The sequence below is a fragment of the Gadus morhua genome, chromosome 2 (assembly GCF_902167405.1).
Source record: "Gadus morhua chromosome 2, gadMor3.0, whole genome shotgun sequence".
NCBI lineage: Eukaryota > Metazoa > Chordata > Actinopteri > Gadiformes > Gadidae > Gadus > Gadus morhua.
In genome coordinates this window covers 16293213-16317058 of record NC_044049.1, presented here as the reverse complement: position 1 = coordinate 16317058, position 23846 = coordinate 16293213, and the positions used below count along the sequence as shown (strand labels likewise).

Sequence of the window (23846 nt, the reverse complement as noted above, 5' to 3'; positions counted from 1 at the left end):
CGGACTGGTTCACCGTAGAGTCAGGTGTGCGACAGGGGTGTACCATGTCTCCCATTCTCTTCCTGATGGCCATCGACTGGGTAATGAGGAAGACAACTGCCGATAAACCCAGGGACATTCAGTTGACTTTGTTCGCCCAAATCGAAGACCAAGACTTTGCCGATGTCCTTGCTGTTCTCTCCTCTAAATACACTCACCTGCAGGAGAAGACTGACAGACTTATATAGACCGGTATGCAAAACAAACAGGTTTGAACATCAACACCTCCAGAACACAAATGATGTGCATAAATGACATTCCAGATGCACCAATCACAGTGGATGAAGAAACCCTCGACAATGTCGAAGTGTTCACTACCTGGGAAGTCTTGCCAGCAAAGACAACTCAACATAAAAGGACATCAGAGCAAGGCTAGGTAAGGCCCACGGTGCTTTTGCAAGGCTTCATCCTAAATGGAAGTCAAAGCAGTACAGCCTCAAAACAAAGATCCAACTGTATAACAGCAATGTCGACTCTGTGCTGTAGTACAGCTCGGAATGCTGGCGAGTGACAATGCACATTATCAAGAGGATCGATGCCTTCCACAATAAATGTCTCCGGAAAATCTGCCGCATCTTCTGGCCTGAGAAGAACTCCAACAATGTACTGCACAGGAAGACCAAGTGCACTCCTGTTATGTCGGAAATCAAACGTCGCCGATGACGATGGCTGGGACATGTACTCAGGATGGACCAGGATCGTATCCCAAAGGTCGTACTGAGATAGACCCCAACTGGGAAAAGGAGTCAAGGTCGACCAAAAACAACCTGGCGACGAACCGTGACCGCTGAGCTGAAGGAGATGAATCTTACATGGGGCGAGGCACAGCATGCAGCGCAAGACAGGGCCCGATGGAGGCAGATTGTGGAGGCCTAATGTCCCACATGGGACGAAGAGGATTAATAATAATAATAATAAACCGCTTATTATCATGTAATAAACCGAAGCGGAGGGGTCTTGAATCAAATATTTCTAACCATGGAATTTAACAGACTATGTGTCAGTGGAAGCAATTACATAATTTTCAAATCATTCAAATAATCTATTTTAAATATTTTGCCTCAAATTATTGATTTCTTTAGTAAGTAGCCATGATGTAACCAGCGGGTAATTTACAGTGAGCTGGTCATATCGCAAAATAAACCACGTCTTTTTCTGTTGCCTGGACAACGGAATAATAGCCCATCGGCTGACGTCACTCAGCTCATAGGATAGAGCCAGCTGCGGAGAACCTGAACACTGTGAACTTTTAATAGAGACATTAAAGTTGTTGTGACAGAGGGACACCAGCAGGACACCAGGCAAATTGAAAATACCCAGCAGATACATGCAGGCTTTGTGGTTCAGGAAAGAACTGTCCTTTCCACAGCCAAATGGGTTCCCATTGTATTTTATGTAAAAGAATAATTTAAATGTGTATATTTCAAAATGTATTTAAGCTTTTGAATGTATATTCAAAGCAAAAAGAGTATTTAAGAATGATAGGATGACATTTTATTTTCAGCATCGTTTTTTATTCTATTCTGTTTATGCAAACACAAACACACACTCTTATTTAAAGTGTGTCAATTCATATTGGTGGGGCAAAATGTATTATTGAAATTATTCATAAAATGTTGCCCATATTTTGACAGTGCCTTGCCTGAACCCAGATCATGGAAATTAACCCTTTATTCTTTAAACGTATATAACTTTATACATTACTCAGACATTTCTGGAGTTTCTGGAACTAATAGATAGATGTATTGGAGTGGGTATATTCGAAAGAGAAATCATGCAAAGTTACATCATCTCCATCCATCCATCCATCCATCCATCCATCCATCCATCCATCCATCCATCCATCCATCCATCCATCCATCCATCCATCCATCCATCCATCCACCCACCCATCCATTCATCCACCCATCCATCCATTCATCTACCCATCCACCCATTCACCAATCCATCCATCGACCCACCCAGGGTTAAAGTTGCACTTGGGGCATGGGCAAGGATTTGAGGTACTCCAGATGCCGGCGAGCGTCCTCCTGGTTGTGACGTACGTAGTGCACCAAGTAAGAGATGACCATGGAGAACCACAGGAACATGGTGACCAGCATGGCCACGTCTGTGGTTCTCCTCATGGAGAGACACAGGTCCAACTCCTCCGCCAGCAGGACAAACGGCACCCCCACCCCACCTGAGGCCAGGATGAGGTGGAAGCAGAGGGCGTTAGCACTGCATGGGCTTTAGATTGAACACCTTGCACTGGTCATGTCGGATCCAGCCGCCCTACTATGTTACACTACAACTTTACGGGGGAGCCAACACAGAGCCTGCGCCAGAAACCAGAGACAACAAAGGGTTAGGTTTTGCCTTGTTTCTGTTACATTACAGAGATGTTCTAAACAGGAAACTGTTTAGAACGTATTTGTACAGTGCTGTTTGAAACCTTGACAGATACTTCTTTACAGTTTTCTTAGGGACAAAAATGTCAGCTAAATAAATATAATGTAATGTATCTAGGGCTGCGTCTCAGTCCATCCTCTTGGTTCAAATTTCTAATGTCCTGCTCTCAGTCTTCTTATGATATAATGGTCATTGGTTCCCTGGCTGAACCATGTGGAGGAGGTCAAAGGTCAAGAGAATAACATACCCATTTCAGGAACATCCGAACTGTGACATATGACATCTGCCAGGGAGGAGGGGTCCAGATCCAACTTGGGCATAGACACCTTAACGAGAGAGAGAGAGAGAGAGAGAGAGAGAGAGAGAGAGAGAGAGAGAGAGAGAGAGAGAGAGAGAGAGAGAGAGAGAGAGAGAGAGAGAGAGAGAGAGAGAAAGCAGAGGTGTACAAAGATAGCAATTGATCAGAGTTCTAAGTTGCTTTTACGCATACACCCAAGCCAATTCGAACTGGACGAGCCCTCCCCCACCTGTAGCTTGCAGTCACAGTGCCAGGGGTTGCTTGTGAGGTTAGCGTGGGCTCGCAGCCCCCCCAGGGCAGCCGGATCGAGAGTTGAAAGTCTATTGGACGACAGATCCAGGAAGCGCAACGTGGGTGTTGAATCACGGAAGCAGCCTGGTTCCAAAAGGGTCAGCTGCAAGGAAGGAGAACAGGAGTCAGTGATGATGGGTCATGCATGGCATGGTGGGACATGTGAGCAACAGCTTCAGCCGGGATGGTTGATAGGGGTGCTAAAAATAACATTAAATGACTGCAGATAATTCAAAAGCACAGGCGGAATAAAGAAAAATAATTGATACTCTAATGTCCCATGTTTTTGTATTCTGTAAACACAGTGAACTCGATGGGTTGGTACGTCAGAGTCTAAACAGCAAGTCGCAAATGTAAAGTATCAGCAAAACCCTTAAAAAGTTTCAGGCAGCTCCAGCGGGACGTGCAGTGGTTGGTGTACCATCCCGTGTGTGTGTACCTGGTTGTGTGAGAGGTCGAGCTTGTGTAGCACTCTGAGACCAAACAAGGAGTTTGAAGGGAGCGAGCTGAGCTGGTTGTTATCCAGTAACAGGTGAAAGGTCAGGTTAGGAATGCCCGCAGGGACCTGGGTTGAAACGCACACGTAAAAATGAGAACAGTCAATTATACTAAAACTAGCATTGATAATAAAAAAATTAAAAGTAAAAATAATAGTAAATGTATTAGCAACATGATTATGTTAATTTCTTGCTTGTTTTCTTTACACTGATCAATAAAGGTTGATCCTCTTTTGTTGCAGAAAAGGCCCATGCTCCTCGCCTATTGGATATTTCCCAGCGCTAGGGTTCACTATGACAGATTGACGGAAACCTGTCTTGTGGGCCACGTTGTGATGAAGTGGCCCTCCAGGCTTGGGTGGAATGGAGTTCGGAACGAGGTCTGGCTGAACATCATAATGTCCAGGAGGAGTCCAGCCTGGGCCTTCGGCCTGTGCTGGGATCTGTGCATCAGTGAGGGCACACTTCCACAGCTCCCATTCCTTTTAGCCCTGTCCACATTTGTACTTATTATTATTCACTTGTTATGAGGCAGCCGAGCAGCCCCATGCTATCTATCCTGGCCGTCTGCAATATGCCTGACTGACAACATTATGCCTGCTCGACTTCAACATGCAGACATTTTTTGCGGGTGGGGTGAGGCGAGAATTGTCGGCTGTAATGTTTTTGCATGCAAAATTCATTACAGTAATTCAGAGTTTTTACTCTTTTCGTACACATGTTCCACGCACACACACACACGCACACACAAACACAAACTTACGAGCACAAGCACACTAACAAACACAAACAGACAGTTCCCCCTTACACTACAATCACCCACGTACAGATGTATTGGCCCCCCTCCTCCACCACACACAAATTACAAACACACACACATACACACAGACACACACACCGTCTCCAACACTCACTCCTCTACCTAAAACGCACACACACACATTCACCTGTGTCAACCCCATCCAACTGCAGCGTACAGTCATTGCCCCTTCCTCTGTCCTGGACTGGTAGCAGCCATCACTTGTAACCATGACTACAGGCATGTCATCGCCATGGCGCAAGAGGGCCACAGTGGACGATGTCATAACAATTGTGGGCCTCAGGAGAACAATTATCAACATTAAGTCCACAAAAGAAGATGTGAAAATTATCCAATGAACTGCATGGTGATGCATTATGGGGGGAAAAGGATATCCCCTTTGTTTAAGAGAAGCAGATCAAGATCTTTCTATGTAACATCATGATTCTAACCTCTAAAGAGAGATTTTTTTAAGCTACCCATGTTCTTTTGCGCAAGGGTGCCGTGATTTTCATTTGAGGTTCATAGAGCAGCTCAAAATATGAAGTAGGAAAACCCCAAAAAAGTTCATCCAATGAGAAACTCCTTTGTTGAGAGTCCAATTATTGACCTGTGTTTCGGTTGGAAACCACTCATTAGCAAACACGCTTCTGAAACGGCGCTTATTTCAGCTAGTCCATCTCCTCACTCATTGTAGACAAGCGCAAACAGCAGCGAACGAGCCTTTAAAGTGGCCTTTCATAAGACGAATGAGCGGTGCATCCACAGCCAAACCAGTCCCATGAGAGACCTTTCACACTTCCCATTTCAGGTCGTCACAGTGATGGGAAGAGAGTTATGGTCCATTCACAGTATTTTCTGATCGGGTAAGTGCTCGGAGAGAAAAATATGTTGCTTTAAATGTCTCCTTTAGGCCTTCCAAATGAACGACTAACTTTACTTAATGATACCAGCCGTGACTTGGATTAATGCACGGTTATCGCCGTGGGGACTGCGATTGCATTCCTGTTAAATGATCGTCAAACATGTCAACGATGTTTAGACCAAGGATCCAGCTGACTTCGTTGTGTCTTGAAGCGGCGCTGCAGTGGACTAGAGAAGAAGGAAGAGAGCAGGTGGCCTTAGTCTGTAAGATCCTCTCTCTCCTCAGATCTGGGAAATGTCAGGCGATGTAATTGATGTCTGCTGTGGGGGGTGGCCTCCTGTGAAGGGGAAAAGAATCGCTTCAATTCAATAGTCATAACTGCATGTGTGTGTGTGTGTGTGTGTGTGTGTGTGTGTGTGTGTGTGTGTGTGTGTGTGTGTGTGTGTGTGTGTGTGTGTGTGTGTGTGTGTGTGTGTGTGTGTGTGTGTGTGTGTTAGCTTACTTTTCTTTCATGAGACAGACAACAATATTGTACCGATTTTTGTGGGGATGCATTTTTTATTATTTCCTTGATCAGCATTATTAGTAAATACTACGATAGACTTCCGCAGCCATAAACTCGTTTGAGCATTTTTTGGATTGTCCGATTTACTTTCTTGAAATTGACAACCTTTTATCTACTGTAAATCTAGGATTTTACACATTTAATTTCTTGATGTGTTATTGCTGCTACGAATGGTCAAACTCATTATTATCCAGACCTATAGGTTATTCATTTATTTAAATGTTACACTTTTGCTCCAACAACGTGTGACTTAACAGCAGTGACACAACCGGAAAAAGCTATTCGTCAGAAAGTAAGTGATCCAGTGATGTTCCGCATTAATTAAGATATTGAATTAAACTTCTCTTGATTATGTAAATGGATCGTGAGGAGCAAGCCGCAGCCGTTTCTGCGGCGCACAAGCCCGCTAAACGATCTTCTTCGGTGTCTGGTTTGGGTTTACGGCTTACTTCTCTCAACACGTCACATTTAGCAATTACACTCAAGAGGGATGGAAAGAAATGGAGAAATATAAATAAAAGAAGAAAATTAAATAAAGAAGGAAGACAGGAAAGAAGGAAGGGAGGAAATAGAGGAAGAAATAAAGAAAGTAAGAACGAGAGAAAGAAAGAACGAGAGAAAGAAGGAATGAAAGAAAAAATAAATCGGAGGGACAATTTGCGTTTTCTTTATCATAAACGTAATGGTACATTAGCATAACTAACATTAGTTAATGTAAATATACTATCGATTATTTTACAAATTTATAGTCCAGGAGTAGCCCACCGATTCAAGTTGCAATTGAGTGCTCACATGTTGGTCAGGACCCTGTAACGGCATTATCAAAATTAGAAGGATTGGTAAATGTAAAAGGCTGATCAATTTAAAAGTTGTATATTTACCTGAGTGTGATCCTGCAGGGAAGAAGCGGTAGGCCAATCAGATGAAAACCAGCCGAGCTTCTCAGGTCTGACGCTGTTGTTTCACAAGTCCCCAAGACAGTGCAGGCAGTGCAGGCGGACCTAGTGCCATAGACATGCGCGTCTTGGAAGCCCATGGATTGAATGGTAAAAAAAAAAAAAAAGGCGCTAAATTAGACAAATATAGGCTATCGCTACGGACATGGAAACATCATATGACCTAGGTCCATACTGTAAAAAATACATTTTTATTTAAAAATGAATAATAATAGCCTACCAAACAACACCAGAATATTTCGTTTGATAAAATAGAAAATTCATGATGAGCAACGCTGCCCACTAGTGGATAATAAACGCAAATTTAGTATACAAGTTGACGCTATGTGCATGTTGTTTCAATCGATAAAAAAAAGTATGATGACGTTAACTAGACTTTAGGCAGTGATTCATTTATATTATTTCTACAATTCTACTCAATCTTTAATATTATTTTCAAAATAATGTGTTATCTTGGACATTTGTTTACAACAATGTATAGCCTATATGAAAATAAAAATTAAGAGGTTCTCAAATACATTTCAACTAAGAAAAGATAGGCCTTAATTTCAAACACACATTAATTAGATAACGTTAGTTTCACATTTATTGCCATTGCACAGAGTACAAGTACTGAGAGAACAAAATGAAGTTAAGCATCTAACCAGAAGTGCCAAAAGTGTACATAAGTATTGGAGTATACAAATATTAAGACAAACATTATAAAGCATGAACAGAATTGACAGTATCACCGTGGTGATTAATATAATAAGTAGGAATACCAGTAGAATATGGTATGAGTATTCTGTATATATATATATATATATATATATATATATTGTGCAGTTGCAAGTAGAAGTCATGCTTTAACAAAGGAATTTAACAAAGGGGGATTAATAAAGTTGTTATCTATCGGTCGGTCGGTCGGTCGGTCGGTCGGCCGGCCGGTCGGTCGGTCGGTCGGTCTATCTATGTACACTATGGACAACATAATAGATTGTTCAATATAAAAACAATACACAAGTAAGCCTAGACATTTAGTTTTAAACTTACTGAGGTTTAAATGAAACCTCTGTATTTTGTTAAACTATTAACGGTATTAATGGTAATGTGTATTGGTTTGAATCTTCTTTAATAGGACCATGGTTGGAATACAGTAAGTAAGTTAGCATATAATTAGTAAGCTAAATGTGTCTACATTTCTTTAATGCAATGTATATATATATATATATATAAGCAAAAGAGCACGAATGGAACTACATGAAATTCATACTAAATGAAAGCTGTGACCAAGCGCATTGAGCTATCCTATTATGTACACACACACACACACACACACACACACACACACACACACACACACACACACACACACACACACACACACACACACACACACACACACACACACACACATACACCACACATACACCAACACACACACAGACACATATTTCCTCAATATCATCCAATGCAACAATGACCAACAGGTCACGCAAGGGAAGTACGAAATGGGAGGGGACTTTCAGACTTCCCCACTTCTTGTCTCGGAGGGTTGTCTATGTGAAAGAACTCGTGAGTTCCTTGACAATCAGACCCTTTCAGTCTTCAGAAATGAGCTTGATGTTGTGGATTTCCCTCATTCTCACCTACTACCCTGTAGCAGGTAAGAGTGCTGCCCTATCCTGCTTTATACTCTCATCCGCAATAGATGGAGGGAGAATGATTGAGGTCTGACAATATTAATAAAAAATGTTTAAACCATTTTAACTCAGTTACTCTACTAAAACGTATCTCTCTCCGGTCTTCTATTACAATGACAGTAAGTGTCCATGGACTCCCCACAGACATCTCTCAGAAAGGTTGCTTATCCTTGTTGCCCCCGAGTGGGGTGATCTGGACAGAGACAGGGAAATCCGCCTCCATCCGCTGCAACGTCGACTTACAATGTAAAGAGGGGACCCCCGATGTCCTGTGGTTTGTGTTTGACGCGAAGAGAAGCCATCACGAGCTGAGAATGTCTCCAGGGTCAAGCTATACCCTCCAAGCGGAGATCCTAACCATTCACTCGCTCAGCCCAGATGACAGTGGCTACTACCTCTGTGCAGTACGGAGCAAGTCGACCCCCTTACAGGTGGTGATGGGTACAGTCACTATTCTCGTCGTGAGAGGTAAGAGTATCCCCAGATATTTACATGTAGTCATTTAGAAAACCCTGTTATCCAAGACACTTTTAGAGTGAATTTTAGATACGTAGTTATGAAGAAGCAGGTTCGGGATTGGGCAGCTTAACCAAGGACGACTTAGGTTGGACAGCGGGCGTTGGGGCTCAAACCCAGACATTTCCAGCAGGGAACACCTTAGCCAAAAGCCATTTCACGAGTAGAGACCATGTCTTCAACAGTGTGTTAATTGAGTTAGTTTATAGATTCTGAAAGTACGAGCCAGGTAGTGGGAGGATGAGAACTCAGTGAAGATTGGCCTGTAGCCCCAGGGTGGACGTCTGATGGCCTGCGCTCCATGTATGGATCCACCTTCTGGACCGGGAGAAGGAGATAGTAGGGAGGATACGGGGAGTTGATGGGTGCGAGTGAAGAACACTAGAAGAAACGTGGATAAATGAGGGTTTAAATATAGGTGGTGATTGGTAGGTAGGTGGTGGAACAGGAATGGACTTTCAACCAAACTTATGTTTACTGAACTCCGTACATCCTGCTCTTAAGTTAATGTGGGCTAAATTAACTTAGTCTGAATTATCTGCTGCTGAGTTTTGAGCAATGTTTGCTGTTGTCTTTCTGTGCTTTCAGGGAAGGTCATGCACAAAGTCTGGCATAGCCTGCTGTGGCTGCTCTTCACCCTTTTGGCCATTTACAACCTTATATTAATAATCCTGATTTTCCGCAAGAAGGTCATTGTTTGTTTATTTCACGTTTCCATTGTAACGGTGTCACAACCATTTCATAAGCCTCAAACCATCAAACTCACAGCAATGCACTGTTTTTTTATCTACATTTCAGGCAGGTCCTCACCGGAATTCTTCTATAGGAAAGTGTGAGTCGCCTAAAAAGGTAAGTTAATCGATGGTATCTTGTGTGTTGTGGTTATTCGGGCCTATAGAGCAATCTCGACGCAATCGGCCTTAAAGGTAAGTCCATTGGCAGAGACTTAGGAAGAAAAACTATGGCTGTGGTTAATCATTATTTTTCAGAGTCCTTTATGAGACTGTTTCCTTCCTCAAACTTCAAAGTTCCTCAATGTTAAGTGAATGCTTGTTATGAACCGACAAAGATATATTGTTTGTTATTCATTTGTTATAGAGTTCCTCAACAACAAGAGTGCAGTTCCGGAGTGTGGTGGAAGAGTTGTACAACAGGAGGAACTTGCACGGCAAAGGTTCAGATGACGGTAGCGGAGAAGAGCCGCCAGGCAAGGTGAGAAATTTCCCACCCACTGATGTTGCATCAAGACATCGGTGTTTCAGCTTGTTTTGAAAGAAATTAGCCTCGTCAGGCCCTCCTGATGGTGCCATGGCATAAAAATCTCACTTTATGAGGTTTTCTAACATAAATATGGGTTCCCCTAGCCTGCCTATGTATGGAGGTAGATTTGTGTCTTTATTATGCAATCAAAAATAATAGGTTTGAGAGCAAAACTTTCCACACTGCAATCAAAAAATAGATTTGAGAGCAAAACTATCGACACTGCAATCAAAAAATGTTTTATTGCAAGATAAATTAATGTGATAAAAAAAAATATTAATGGGAATCCAAAAGTTTTGTTTGCAAACCCAAAAGTTTTGTTTGCAAATCCAAAAGTTTTGTTTGCGAATCCAAAAGTTTGGTTTGCGAATCAAAAAGCTTTGTTTGCGAATCCTAAAGTTTAGCTTGCGAATCCAAAAGCTTTGCTTGCTGTTGAGCTGAATCTCGTGGGCGGGACCTACACCCAGTGGCGGGCCGTACTATTAGGCAAACCAGGCATTTGCCTGGAGCCCCGGGCCCCATAGAAGGTTTGTGGGGCCCCCAAAATGCCCCAATGCATATATATTGTCCCCATATTTATAATTTTTATAAAAATCTCTTCAAAATAGTAGCATCGGGATGTCTAATTACTCATGTTTTGACGATCTTTCCGTGTGCACCCCCCTTCAGTCTGCACTACATGGACTATTCCATGTAGTGCGCACAATGAAGTCAAATTCAAAACAGTAAGCGGTAAGAGAGAGAGAGAGAAATCGAGTGAGACCTAAATCGAGTGAAACATGAAGCGATCGTACGAAAGCGGGTCACATAAAAAGAAGAAGAAAGACCAAAGGCAGGACTTTCTTTCAAAGCTACCAAAGCTATCCAGCTTTTTTACAGCCGCCGCAGTGTCAGCGGGACCGTCGGAGGATCAAGAGCAGCCGTCAACGTCGTTTGCTGTCACGTTACTGCTCATTTCATTCCAAGTGGCTCTGGCTCAGCCAGCAGCGATGCTAATGACGTGTGTCAACAAACTGATGGAGATGATGCACAACTGGTAGTGAATATTTCTCACTCTCCTTCTTCCACTTCGGTTATTGAAATTGATGACAATAACGATAACAATGACTGCGAGACACATATTCTTGTGGATGACCCAGCACTCTGGCCCAAGCTGCTGTGTCTTGGGCAGGTGCACACATATTCTTGTGGATGACCCAGCACTCTGGCCCAAGGGCCGCAGATTCACAAAAGCATACTATTACATAGTAATGAAAAATGGTGAGAGGGTGAACAGGTCTTGGTTAGTCTACAGTGAAAGTGCAGACCGTGTTTTTTGCTTTTGTTGTTGCCTTTTTGGAAAACAAAAACAACTGAGTGAGGAAGGATTTAAAGACTGGAATAACCTTGCAATGCATCTAATCAACCATGAAAGGTCTGAAGGAAAAATACTGATAGCTGGAAGCAGCTATCAGTAGGTTTCCAGTAGTGGTTTCCAGTAGGTCACAGCAGATAGCTGCTGTGACCTACTGGAAACCCTCAGGTAAATGATGACATAAGGTTAACAGTCAGTGTAATGTGTCAACATAAAGAATCTTATTGTTTTGTATGTTATTCTCAATTTTTAAATAGATGATTAACATTTGCATGAAAGAAGGATAGTGACTTTTGTTCATCCCTTGTATGGAGTATCTCATTATGCCATATATTATGCGATATAAGGTACATTAGACCGGTAGATGCAGGGGCCCACAAATGACTGTTCGCCTGGAGCCCCCAAATGGCTAAGTTCGCCACTGCCTACACCGAAAGATGTAAGACACGTCTCTATTGGCCAGTCTCGATCGGAGTGACAGCTTGGCAACATCTGAAAAGCCGCTGCCCCCCGACCGCCTCCAGAAGCAGATTTGTCGGCCTGACGGACAGGGTGTTCGTTTGTGCCTCTCAATCCGCGGCGGCGGTCAACAACATCGCCCTGCTCTCCTCTGCCATGGTCTCCTTGTCGGCTGACAGGGAGGCCTACGGGATATTCAGGGCGCGCAAGCGCGCGCACGGGACAAGCTCATAAGGCGAAGCCTAGACGGCGTAGCCTACATGAAATAGAACTCCCTCTCTCGTTACTAACTGTGGATGTTGCCAAGCTGTCACTCCGATCGAGACTGGCCAATAGAGACGTATCTTACATCTTTCGGCGTAGGTCCCGCCCCCCCAGATTCAGCTCAACAGCAAGCAAAGCTTTTGGATTCGCAAGCAAAACTTTTGGATTTGCAAACAAAACTTTTTGGTTTGCAAACAAAACTTTTGGATTCCCATTAATATTTTTTTTATCACATTAATTTATCTTGCTATAAAACATTTTTTGATTGCAGTGTCGATAGTTTTGCTCTCAAATCAATTTTTTGATTGCAGTGTGGAAAGTTTTGCTCTCAAACCTATTTTTTGATTGCAGTGTGGAAAGTTTTGCTCTCAAACCTATTATTTTTGATTGCATAATAAAGACACAAATCTACCTCCATACCTATGGTCCCCCAGTGTCTAAAACATGAGTTCGGTGTAAAACGAGCACTAGGTGTTCTGCTCGCCTTTGAAGAAAACGGAGGCTCAAGCGCGTTGATTTGGAATTTGGTTTCTTATGTCGTAACACTGCAGTAAGCCCCTCCCCTTACTCTGCCTTGCCCGGCCAGAGACTTGGCCCGCCAATGAGACACGACCGTGCGAGCGCCACATGTGTGTACACTGTAACGTGAGTAAAGTGTTTCTTGTTCTTTGACTTCTCTTGTATTTCCACAACGAGACTGTAGTGGGGGTTATCTCAGCCATGGTTGAGAAGGATTTGGGGGAAAGGAACTTTGGCTTTGACTCCCTGAAGTACATGAACTGCGACATGCCGCCGGTTATGGAAAGCCAAGAAGGCCACAAACTGGCCCCTAGAATGGTGCGGTAAAAGTGCTAAACCGTTTAGCACTTTTACCGCAAGTGCGGTTTAGCACTTTTACCGCGCCATTCTTGGGCCAGTGTCCGGCCTTCTTGGCTTTCCATAGCCGGTTGCCGCGAGGCACCACCGCCACGAAGCCCCACCACCCGGTGTTGTGCCGAATCTCGACCCCCCCACACATATTACAACCCCCCCTTCACGTGAACACGCATTCGCTTATTGTAAACGCCCCATATTTTCATTTAGTTCGAGGCGCTCTTCCTTCTGACAATATTAGTCAAAATTAGTGTTTATATTATATCAGAACATCACAAGTTGAGCAACTTATTACAGAAAGCGATGGCATATTTTAGGTTGTAAGTTTTAAGACAAAAGCGTACATGGAACCTCCGACGACCCATGTACGCTACAACATTCACGATAATGAACTACGAGTAATTGTGGAACTTAGTGCAGGCATGGACAATGGAGAGTGTCACTTTTTCAATTTGCACATAGCGCGTCTCTGCGTCAGTGAGTGACCTTGAGGAGAAAGCGATGGGCTGATCCTCTTGCAGCAGGACCGCTCCTAGTCCGCTGCTGCTGGCATCACAGAATATCACAACAGGCTTTGCAGGATCAAAATACTTCAGCACTGGGGGATGTGTGCACAGCTCTTTTAGTTTGTCAAATGCCTGTTGCTGAGCTGGCTGCCATGCAAACTCCACATATCTCTTTAGGAGCTGGCAGGCGCATCCACTTCACTGAGGTTAGGGATGAACTTCGACAAGTAACGAAGTAACGAAGCCCAAGAAGCAGTGGACACCTTCTTTATCCAACGGTGGCGACAATGCCCTGAACAGCTTCCACATTCGCTGGGTCAGGCTTCCGACCATCAGCTGTTATCAGTTGTTCCACATATGGCACAGAAGGCTGGCGTATGTGGCATTTATTGAAGTTAAGCGTCAGGTTGTAGCTCGTAGCTGTCTCGACCACTCTGCGCAGAATTGCATCATGCTCCTGCACTGTGGGGGCAGCTATAAGGATGTCGTCCATCACGCTTACAGCTCCTTCAATGCCCTCGAGCATCTGGTCCATGATGCACTGGTAGATTTCAGGCGTGCATTCTGAACCGAGTCTAAGCCATCTAAACCGACCTATTGGTGTATTGAAAGTTGTGAGGAAGGACAATGATTCATCCAACTCTATCTGCAGAAATCCTGATTTCGCATCTAGGACTGAGAAGACTTAAAGGCCCACTATGCAACTTCGGGAATTTCTTCGCTGTTTTCTTGGTTTTGGCACGCACATTTCTCTACACAGCGCCCCCTACAGCTTCGTAGTAGATATTTTACAACACTGTCGTAACAACTCGTTGACGACCCTTCCCCATGCACTTCTACGCGAGCCATGTGCATTTGTTTTCAAAGAAGCCGGCGAATGCGTGGAGCCATGTCCGAAGTAAATGTTCATAAAGTGTAGGCAAGGTTATACATTTTTAAAATGGTGTATTTGTATTGCAATAAACATAAAGCCATCCTTTTTATAGTTGACGGGGAGAATTTATATCCTAGATTATAATTGTTTTATCTTAGGTTGAACAGAACAATCAGTGTGAGAGTGTTGGCCAACATAATAATCTAAATAAACAAGAACCTGGATTCGGGGATTCAGTCTGTATCTGGGGGACGAGACAGACGAACAGCAAAACACCAATGGAAACAAAGGTGTTTATATGGCTGCAACCAAGCAAGCTAGAAACATACAGGGCTCACAACAAAACGGTTGAGAAAACAATTTTTACAGGGCTCACAACAAAATGGTTGAGCAAACACATTTGTACAGAGACTATCAACATCAAGAATACCACGAGGACAAAGTTCACCCAAGGGTACTTTCAATTTCAAAAGCAACACGGCCAAGTCGGAGTCTGATTTGAAGTCTTCTTTTTCTTTCAGTTCACGCTATTCCTGAAAAGCTTGCCCAACGTTTACTCGTGTCTGGCCTCTCTGTCGGTCAGTCTCCCCTTTCTCTTCTTCTGTTCCTCCGACATTGGGTTTCTCTGTCTCTTTTTAGTCGGCTGATCTATGATGAATGTAACAATCCCTTAGTTACTTGTGTTTATATCGAGCCGGTTCCGTGTTTGGGGGTCTGTGCCGCAAAGCAATTCGTTACTTCGCGAGACCCGAGACTCCCCCGAGAGTGGGCGTCGGGTCGCCGGCAGAAACATATTCATTTTCTCCGCCAAGATGCGCAAGGGGGAGTTGAAACAACGAACAATCGAACAAAAATGTATAATGGAACCATCGCAATGACTCCTAGCCTGTTATATTAAGGTAAATCAAGCCAAATTGCCTCGCAACTGGCTGTTTATATCTAGCCGGTGCCATGTTTGGGTGTGTGTCTGTGCCGTAAAGCATTTTCGAAACTACAATCTGACTACATTTTCGAGGATACTTTCGAGGATCGACCCAGAAATGGATGCAGAACCATCAGCATAACTCTCAACCTGCATACTCAATGTAATTTTGGCTAAAAAAGTTGCATAGTGGGCCTTTAAGCACCTGGTATCATTGAGACAACCTCCTCTACGGTTCGCATGGGGTGATGTTCTCTCTTTATGACTTTATTAAGGTCACTTGGGTCTATGCAGATTCTCACCTTGCCAATTTTTACTACGGCGACCATGGAACTCACCCACTCAGTAGGCTGCTCAACTTTGGTAATGTAGCCATCTTCTTCCATTTCATGCAGTTTCTCCAGTATCTTGCCTCTGAGAGCGGCTGGTGTAGTTCATCCTGTGCGGTTAGCTCCGTACAGGATGAACTACACCTTTTGCACGTGGTTCAAGCTTTATGGTGTATTTACCTGGCATGGTTCCAGTGGTGCGCGTCAGCTCTGGGAACTTAAGAAGTCCAGCAGGAATACGCTGTGTTTCAGTATTGTCAGGGTTTCGTGTGTAGCGTCTATCTGCATCACTCTCCAGTAAGTCAAGGCGCACAATCAGCCCCAACGCTTCAGCTGAAGCACCACTGAGCACATTCTCTTGAGCGATGTCCAAATTTCAAACACTGTGGTCTCTTTACACTTTTTTGACTTGACTTGTAGATTAACAGCAGCTACAGGCCTTAGCCGGTGATTGGAGTGTGAGCGGAGGACTGTCTCAGAGCGCTGCAGCTCACCTGTGTGGGCAAGCAACTGGTAGCTATTTAGAGTCAATATGTTACACTTTGCGCCTGTATCAATTCTGAATTTCACTTCTTTAGACAGAATTTCCAATTTGACCACCCATTTATCAACAGTGGGGTCTTCGGGCTGCATCATACTTATGCTCAGCATTCCCTCATCATCTGGTGAGTCTTGGTCCGAGTCAATACTCGCAGTGTTTACTGCACGCTTTTGGCACACTGCCACCCAGTGGTTGGGTTTGTGGCAGTAGGAACAAACAGAGCCTTTTGCTGGACACTTTCCTTGGTTCCACTTGTGCTGCGGGTCTTTTCCACACTTGGTGCAGTTTTTTGACGAGCTGACCGATGCTTGTTGTCGATAAGTAGAATTATGAACAACAGTAGGTTTATTAAACTGCGCATGCGTACAAACGGCACTACGGGTACCCAGGAGGGACAGAACAGACCGTAGTCATGGGAGTAAATCAAACAATACATTACAGTGGCTTACCCCAGCAGAGAGCTGGAAAACTGGAAGAGCATCCGGTTTGCGATCATATATATAGATTTAAAGGTAACAGTAGATGGCGCAATTAAACTCATTGCAGGACAATTCAATATACAGGCTATATACACATTTTAGCAGGAATTTCAATAAAATAATTAAAGTATTTCTTATACCCGTTACATATACAGGTATATCATATAGATACTAGAGCTGTCAAGCGATTAAAATATTTAATCGTGATTAATCGCATTAATGTCATAGTTAACTCTAATTAATCGCAAATTATTTTTCTATGCTAAATATCCCTTGATTTTTTTGTCCCATAATTCTCTTATCAACATGGTGAAGTGCATCGGCTTGCCTTGTGCAAATGATTTTTTATTGATAACAACATTGGCATATACACTGATCAAAACAGGACGATACAAAAAAAGAGCCTATAGTGCAATTAAACGACTGCTTTGAACAAATGTCATTTGAACATAGCAGTCAGGCTACTGCTTCTTTGTTTTGAGCCAAAAAAAAAAAAAAAAAAAAAGTTTTTTTTTTTATTTTTTTATAAAGTAATTGCGTTAATCGCGCGATAATTTTTTTAACGCCGTTAAATTTGGTTTGCGTTAACGCCGTTAATAACGCGTTTAACTGACAGCTCTAATAGATACATTAATGGTGGAAAGCAGCTAAAATCATCTCTGAATTCATAGGCATACTACGGGACTCGGCATGGTGCCCAAAAGTCTGAGGTCAAGGCGTACTGACGTCAACCCTTTTTAGATTAGATTTGCGTCCACCAGATGTTTAGATTAGATTTGCTGAGGATGTTGACCACGTAGCTAGTAATGTATGACTGACCGGCTGTGGGCAGGCATACGATATGGAGAACAGCTCTGTTTGTGAGGTTAAATAGCCCGGGATCTTATGATCGTTAGTGTCTTTGCAAACCTCACTCGGCTTTGTTGTTGCTTGTTTGCGGGTAACAGTAAAGTCTCTGTCAATACTTGCTCCGGACCCCTCGTTTCTTTTGCTATCTCTCAGTTAGTCGAAGTGTTAGAGAACTCTGGTATAGTTTCTGCTACATAATTATTTAGATATAGAGCTCAAGGACTCCCGTGTGTTCTAGAATATTTACAGAACACGGCTAAAGGCTGTGTGCGCCGCGTATTTGATGTATTGGATACATCCACTGTGACCAGAGCGCATGGTACCGTGGCTGCAAGCTGCTCAGGGCCACACCCCCACGCTCCTCCTTGACCCGCCTCGCTCCTCCTCATTTGCATTATAGCTGCAGACACCAAAACAGCGCATTTGGGGGAAGCTCCATGTGCGACTTGCTCGGAGTGGCTGTAACTCTGCACCGGCTGAATTTCGGGAACGTCTTTGAATACTGTGTTAGTGGCCCACTAATACCTATATTACAGCATCCATGAAATAGCATGTCATGGCACCTTTAAAGAGCTTTTACATCACACAATGCATCATGGATTTTTTTTTTTGATACTCCTCCATTGAGAGAGGACTCAAGAGGGTTTTCTTAAATTACTGTAAAATCCTAAAGCGGCATTTAATGATAGGGGCGAGGCTAGCCCATTTTTAGGGGTGCTGCAGCACCCCTAAAAAGGGGCTCAGCACCCCTAAAACTTGGGAGTAAGAAATGTTGTTATTCTAAAAAAATGTGAAGAAAGATTGTCTTTGAAATTGTCAAATAATGTCCAAAACATACTCTGTAGTTTGTGGTTTAAAAGGAATATGTTAAGGACGAAAATGAAAACATCCCCGCTGAGCAAATGGTATCATCCTCTTCTCACCCACTCCTTCTCTTCTGTACCTGCAACGCTCCGCAGCCCGACCGTCGTCCAGCGCGACTCACGCAGAGTGAGATCCGTTTAGTTGTAGTGTTGTGAATCAACTAAGTAAGTTGCTCCAAAGCTGTGTCTCACACTTCTTTCCTTTTACCTCGAGTTGTTCCGATTCTGATACCATATATCGGTGAGTGCTGGAGTCAAGGCACCGTTTACCAGTTAGCTCGGTAGCCCGGTTAGCACCAATAGCACGGCTACCGTCGAACTGGAGCGGTCCATTTATTAAGTAAAAACAGCAGCGCCACAAGTACCCTGGGTTTTTTCTAAACAAGGGAACAGGGGCGCTGCGCCCCGATACTCCCGGCGTGCGCCATCCTACCGAAATGCCGACTGAACCTGTCAGACTTGGATCTGTACTTACATGCTGCTGTACAACATACACTATTTCTCAAAACGATCTTTTCTCCGCGAAAATATCCCAACACCACCACCTGACAATGTGTCTGATCCTCAAATAACTTATAATTACTCCAAAAATATTCCGATCCGAATTGGAGTTTCCCAGACCGAGTCGACATGCTAACGTTGAAGTTACCAGGGAGTTCCCTGTTACCAGTTACGGGTTCCCTGTTACCAGGGAACCCGTAGCAGGGAACTAAATGGCAGCTGCACGGCCGAATTAGCCCAATAAAAGTGTAGTAACCCAGAGAAACAGCTACAACATAGTTTTCATCCAAACGAGCCGTCTTTAGCGAACGGTGAATTGCATTGGCTTCTACGAGCAGTCGGCTTTCAGCCGCGAGCTTAGGGACCGTCTGCAAAGTGCAAAACTGAATTGCATTGGCTTCTACGAGCAGTCGGCTTTCAGCCGCGAGCTTAGGGACCGTCTGCAAAGTGCAAAACTGAAAACGACAACAATAGTAACATTTATATAGCGTCAGAGGTGGGTAGGAACGCGCTACATTTACTCCGTTACAAATACTTGAGTAACTTTTTGGATAAATTGTAATTTTAGGAGTAGTTTTATTGCAACATACTTTTACTTTTACTTGAGTAAATATTTGAAGAAAGAACGGTACTTTTACGCCGTTCCATTTGGCTACGTGACGGTCGTTACTTTGTTTTTTTAGATCTTTTCTTTTATTACATGCGAGATCTATTTCTATCACGTGAATATTCCTTAGCCCAAGTGAAGGAGTTCAAGTACCTCGGGGTCTTGTTCGCGAGTGAGGGTACTATGGAGCGTGAGATTGGCCGGAGAATCGGAGCAGCGGGGGCGGTATTGCGTTCGCTTTACCGCACCGTTGTTACGAAAAGAGAGCTGAGTCGCAAGGCAAAGCTCTCGATCTACCGGTCGATCTTCGTTCCTATCCTCACCTATGGTCACGAGGGTTGGGTGATGGCCGAAAGGACGAGATCGCGGGTACAAGCGGCCTAGAGGCAATTGAATAACGCCTGCACAGGCACGCACGCACAACGCAGAGTGGTAATCGGGAGAGTTGGGAAAATAAGCTGGATACGGAGTGGGTGAAAAACTGTGTGTGTGTGTGTGTGTGTGTGTGTGTGTGTGTGTGTGTGTGTGTGTGTGTGTGTGTGTGTGTGTGTGTGTGTGTGTCACTCTGTTCGAGCCTGCATGAGAGTTCAATGTTGTCATTAGCTGTAACGTCTTTCTGACCAATCGCAGTTCAAGGCCGACCTGGGCTGTGCCACTTCGGGAGGGGGCGCTCAGTTACTCCCCTCTAGACAAAACCGAATTGGTTGCGACGTTGACCCGGCGCCCCCCGAAACGTTAACGGGCCACAGGGAATTCCATGCTTAAAAGCACCCAGGCTACTATGCGGCGAACTGGGGCTCTCATGTTTTCCCCTGCGGTGTATTCCTTGTCCGCATCCCCTGCCATCCAGTTGTCATACGATTCATGCAGACTGGTTTTGAACGGCTGATTCCATGGATGTACTTTGTTAATAATGTTAGTTAACAGTTATACGTGTATTGGTTTTAATTAATATAATTTTGGATAAACCGAATTTATTTTAATTTTATTTAAAGGTTGATGTATTTAATTTTGCAAAGATTTAATTTGTTATTGTTTTAGTTCAAGGGTTATACATTTTATTTTTAAAGACCTTATTTATTCTATTTAAAGGATGTTATTTACATTATCTTTATTTGAACATTGCTGTTTTATATTTTGTTAGTGTCTATTTTGTACCGTTTGTGTTGCTCTGTTTATTTAAAAAATAAATCGGAGCAACTCAGTACTTGTACTCTTGAGTACTTGAGTAGTCTTTTCACTGCATACTTTTTTACTCTTACTTGAGTAATTATTTTTACGAGTACTTTTACTTCTACTTGAGTAATTATAATCTTAAAGTAACAGTACTTTTACTTGAGTGCATTTTTTAGCTACTCTGCCCACCACTGTATAGCGTCGCCATTATTGACTCTAGAGCCCCAAAACTTGTTCCATAGAGGCATGGCACAGGAGGTCTACCATGACTAACGCTACCCTGAACCACCTCCTCAGGATCAGTATTGAGGGGCCTGCAATTGATCAATTTGATTTTGACAAGGCAGTGAGCCGTTGGGGCAGTCTCAGGAACAGACGGCTGCTGTTGTGATTTGTCCTAGTTAAAAGTTTAGCCAATATTTTTGAAATTTGTCGTGTTTATTTACAGGGTAAAGTTGTACAAGTCTACCAAAAGTTGATAGTATTTTAGTTTTTCAGGATGACCACAAGAGCTAGAATTTCTCTCTAAGATAGCCTCAGAATGTACCATTTAGTCATTATTTTTTCAAAGGCTTCGCGCCGTGGAAGGGGGAGACCCCCCTTACACACCATCCCCCGCCTCGGTCGCGTTGCTCCCTCGGCTTTGCGCAGGGGTCTGCTCCCTGCTACTTTTTTTTTCTAGAAAAACCCCTGAGTACCTGTGTAGTGCGTACGTGTGTCTCTGTTGTTAAAGTTTATCGTTACTTTGAGACTCATTTTAACAATCGGGAGTCATGTCAACATGACGTCAGGCGTGTCTTTTCTGGTGTGTGTGTGTGTGTGTGTGTGTGTGTGTGTGTGTGTGTGTGTGTGCGTCGTCATGGAAACATGAAGGTGGTGCGGCGTTTGGACCCAAGTGAAAACATACGTGTGTACAGCTGAAAAACGAAACGACATAATAAAACATAGACATAGCACTGTATACCACCAGTATGTGTGAAAACACTCACTGTGGCTTTTTTAATAAATTGTTATTTATTCATAGATTTATATCAGTTATTTTTCAGTTGTGTCTGACTATCAAACTCGACAATAATTAAAGTTAAATGTTTTTCTTTTGCTGTATTCATTCATGTTTTACAGAGGATTTAACCTGAACCAGGCTTTGCAACAATAATAATCACATAACATTCATGCAGGCGTAGTAGTATATGCTAACTTCTAGCGTTACACTCTGTGTGTGTGTGTGTGTGTGTGTCTGTGTGTGTGTGTGTGTGTGTGTGTGTGTGTGGCCTGCCAGTGAGCAATGGACATACGACAATTCTTTAAAAGAAAAAAGACGGATTCAGGTGAGAGACTAGGGATCTTCTTTTTCTTTTTTTTCTGAAAAGTGTTAAGCTAAAGTAACATAATATAAACCAGCTATCTCTATGTTGTATCAAATTACTTATGTAGGCAAAGGTCCCCTGCTTTCTTTCTTTTTTCAAACCCGCAATGGAGAACAGCTTCTCTTGTGAAAGGAATTTGTGATTAAAACATTATTTTGTTTCTAAGCCCAATAATAATAATAATAATAATAATAATAATAAAGATATTTAAAATGACACGCCTCTGTGTGCCTTTGATCATATTCTTAGAATCTGTAAATGGTCTCCATAAAAAAAATTTGACATGACAAACTGACCTCAACTCTCCTGCAATATATTTGTGTATTATTGTCAGTGTCAAGGGAAAGAGAGAAAGATGGAGAAGGAGAAAGCGCAAGAGTGAGGCAGGTACAGTTCAGGACATGCTAGCAGTGTACAAACTCCTAGATTCTGAAATGTTCCCTTCACTGAAAGCTGTTATGCAGGTTGCCTTGACAATACCAGTTAGCAGCTGTACATGTGAGCGGTCTTTTAGTGCCTTGCGTCGGCTCCATACATGGCTCAGGAGGACCACAGGCCAAAGCAGACTCCAGCACCTAGCTGTGATGTCCATTGAGTAGGAGTTGCTTGAAAGAATTGAACACCAAAGGGTCATTGACAGGTTTGCCACCCTCAAAGTTCGGCGACATAGATTAACTCTCCCAAAGTAGAGTGTATTACCTGCATACATGGAAGAGCCAGATGGGGATTCAGGGGAAGTACTATCAAATATTTCCCTCTCTTTCTTTTTGTATATATTCAATTTCCAAGTATTTTCAAGTCCTGGGTAAAGTATTTTTTACTTTTTGGGTTTACCTTCTTTTTCTTGCTCTAGATGTGAAGCTTGTTTTATGAAATTTCAGACAGGTGTGCAACCAAGTAGATTAGAGATGGCCATTTGTAAATAATTTGCAGAAGATGACTTGCATTTTGTTGTCCAAGTACCTGTTACTTTGTTCAATGACAATAAAATTGAATCTTATCTAATCTAATCTAATCTAATGACTGTTGATACAAAAGGAGGCACATGGAGTTAACGGTCAGTAAAACCAGCTGAGTGAAGAGGGTTTTGTGTTTGTTACAGGGGGCTGTGTGAACTGTCACAATAAAGATGGTGCTCTGGAAAGCGCTCCAAAAAAAGAAAAAAAAACTTTTGAGTTAGTTGAACCAATGTTAAAATGATAGTTATTTTTCAATAGACATATTTTTTGTTTTTGTGTGAAAAAAGGGTGGGTGGTGTGGCAGTGGGGCTCATTGAGTGAGTGCTCAGCACCCCTAAAGCTCTGACCCTAGAATCGCCCTGTAACCTAAATAAAACTTTGTTTTGCCTCGACTCGCATGAGAAACACTGTGGCAACAAGCATGCATTAAAAAAAGATTCACAATTAATTACTAAACAATTAACAACATCTTTTGACAGGCATCCAATGATGACATCTATCAAAATGTCTAAGCACCGTTCCCGACCGACCCGAGGAAATGAAATACGCATCAAGGTGACACCAAAACCCCAAACAAGTTACGCATTGGTGTTTTCTATCGAAATAAATGAAAGAAAATTTGGAGATGTGTACTGTCAATCACATCTCAATATGTATATTGAAAGGGTTGTTACAGAATCTAGGATGTTTTTCGATTGTGTCAGACAGGCCGTCAAGCTTTGAAAATAGTTTTCTGGAAGGATGGAAGGGTCAAATAATGACAT

General features: G+C 43.0%; 2 protein-coding genes across 4 annotated transcripts; one reads left to right on the top strand and one right to left on the bottom strand.

Moving 5' to 3' along the window:
* Nucleotides 1-1553: 1553 nt before the first annotated feature.
* On the bottom strand, nucleotides 1554-3596 carry LOC115533301 (leucine-rich repeat-containing protein 3-like; the record flags this gene model as incomplete). Its single annotated transcript, XM_030343739.1, has 4 exons — nucleotides 1554-2221; nucleotides 2678-2756; nucleotides 2958-3122; nucleotides 3459-3596. Coding segments are annotated over 4 exons (597 nt in total), but the record flags the coding sequence as incomplete, so codon positions are not given.
* A 4614-nt stretch (nucleotides 3597-8210) lies between these two features.
* On the top strand, nucleotides 8211-23706 carry LOC115558816 (uncharacterized). Of its 3 annotated transcripts, none has more exons than XM_030377305.1 (7): nucleotides 8211-8346; nucleotides 8528-8851; nucleotides 9488-9588; nucleotides 9698-9748; nucleotides 9998-10111; nucleotides 15687-15774; nucleotides 23562-23706. In XM_030377305.1, the coding sequence occupies exons 1-7, from the start codon at nucleotides 8295-8297 to the stop codon at nucleotides 23570-23572; spliced, it is 741 nt and encodes a 246-aa protein (XP_030233165.1). In that variant the 5' UTR covers nucleotides 8211-8294; the 3' UTR covers nucleotides 23573-23706. The 3 variants fall into 3 exon arrangements, with proteins under 3 accessions (XP_030233165.1, XP_030233155.1, XP_030233174.1); XM_030377295.1 differs by having other exon boundaries at nucleotides 8212-8346; nucleotides 8504-8851; XM_030377314.1 differs by lacking the exon at nucleotides 15687-15774 and having other exon boundaries at nucleotides 8212-8346; nucleotides 8504-8851.
* The last annotated feature ends 140 nt before the right edge of the window (nucleotides 23707-23846 follow it).

Bases quoted from the DNA above. Each gene is read 5' to 3' on its own strand.
- LOC115558816 (XM_030377295.1), top strand. From the start codon at position 8,295: ATGAGCTTGATGTTGTGGATTTCCCTCATTCTCACCTACTACCCTGTA. The intron at 8,347-8,503 runs GTAAGAGTGCTG...TTACAATGACAG, and splicing joins CACCTACTACCCTGTAGCAG to TAAGTGTCCATGGACTCCCC. The intron at 10,112-15,686 runs GTGAGAAATTTC...GACTTTATTAAG, and splicing joins GAGAAGAGCCGCCAGGCAAG to GTCACTTGGGTCTATGCAGA.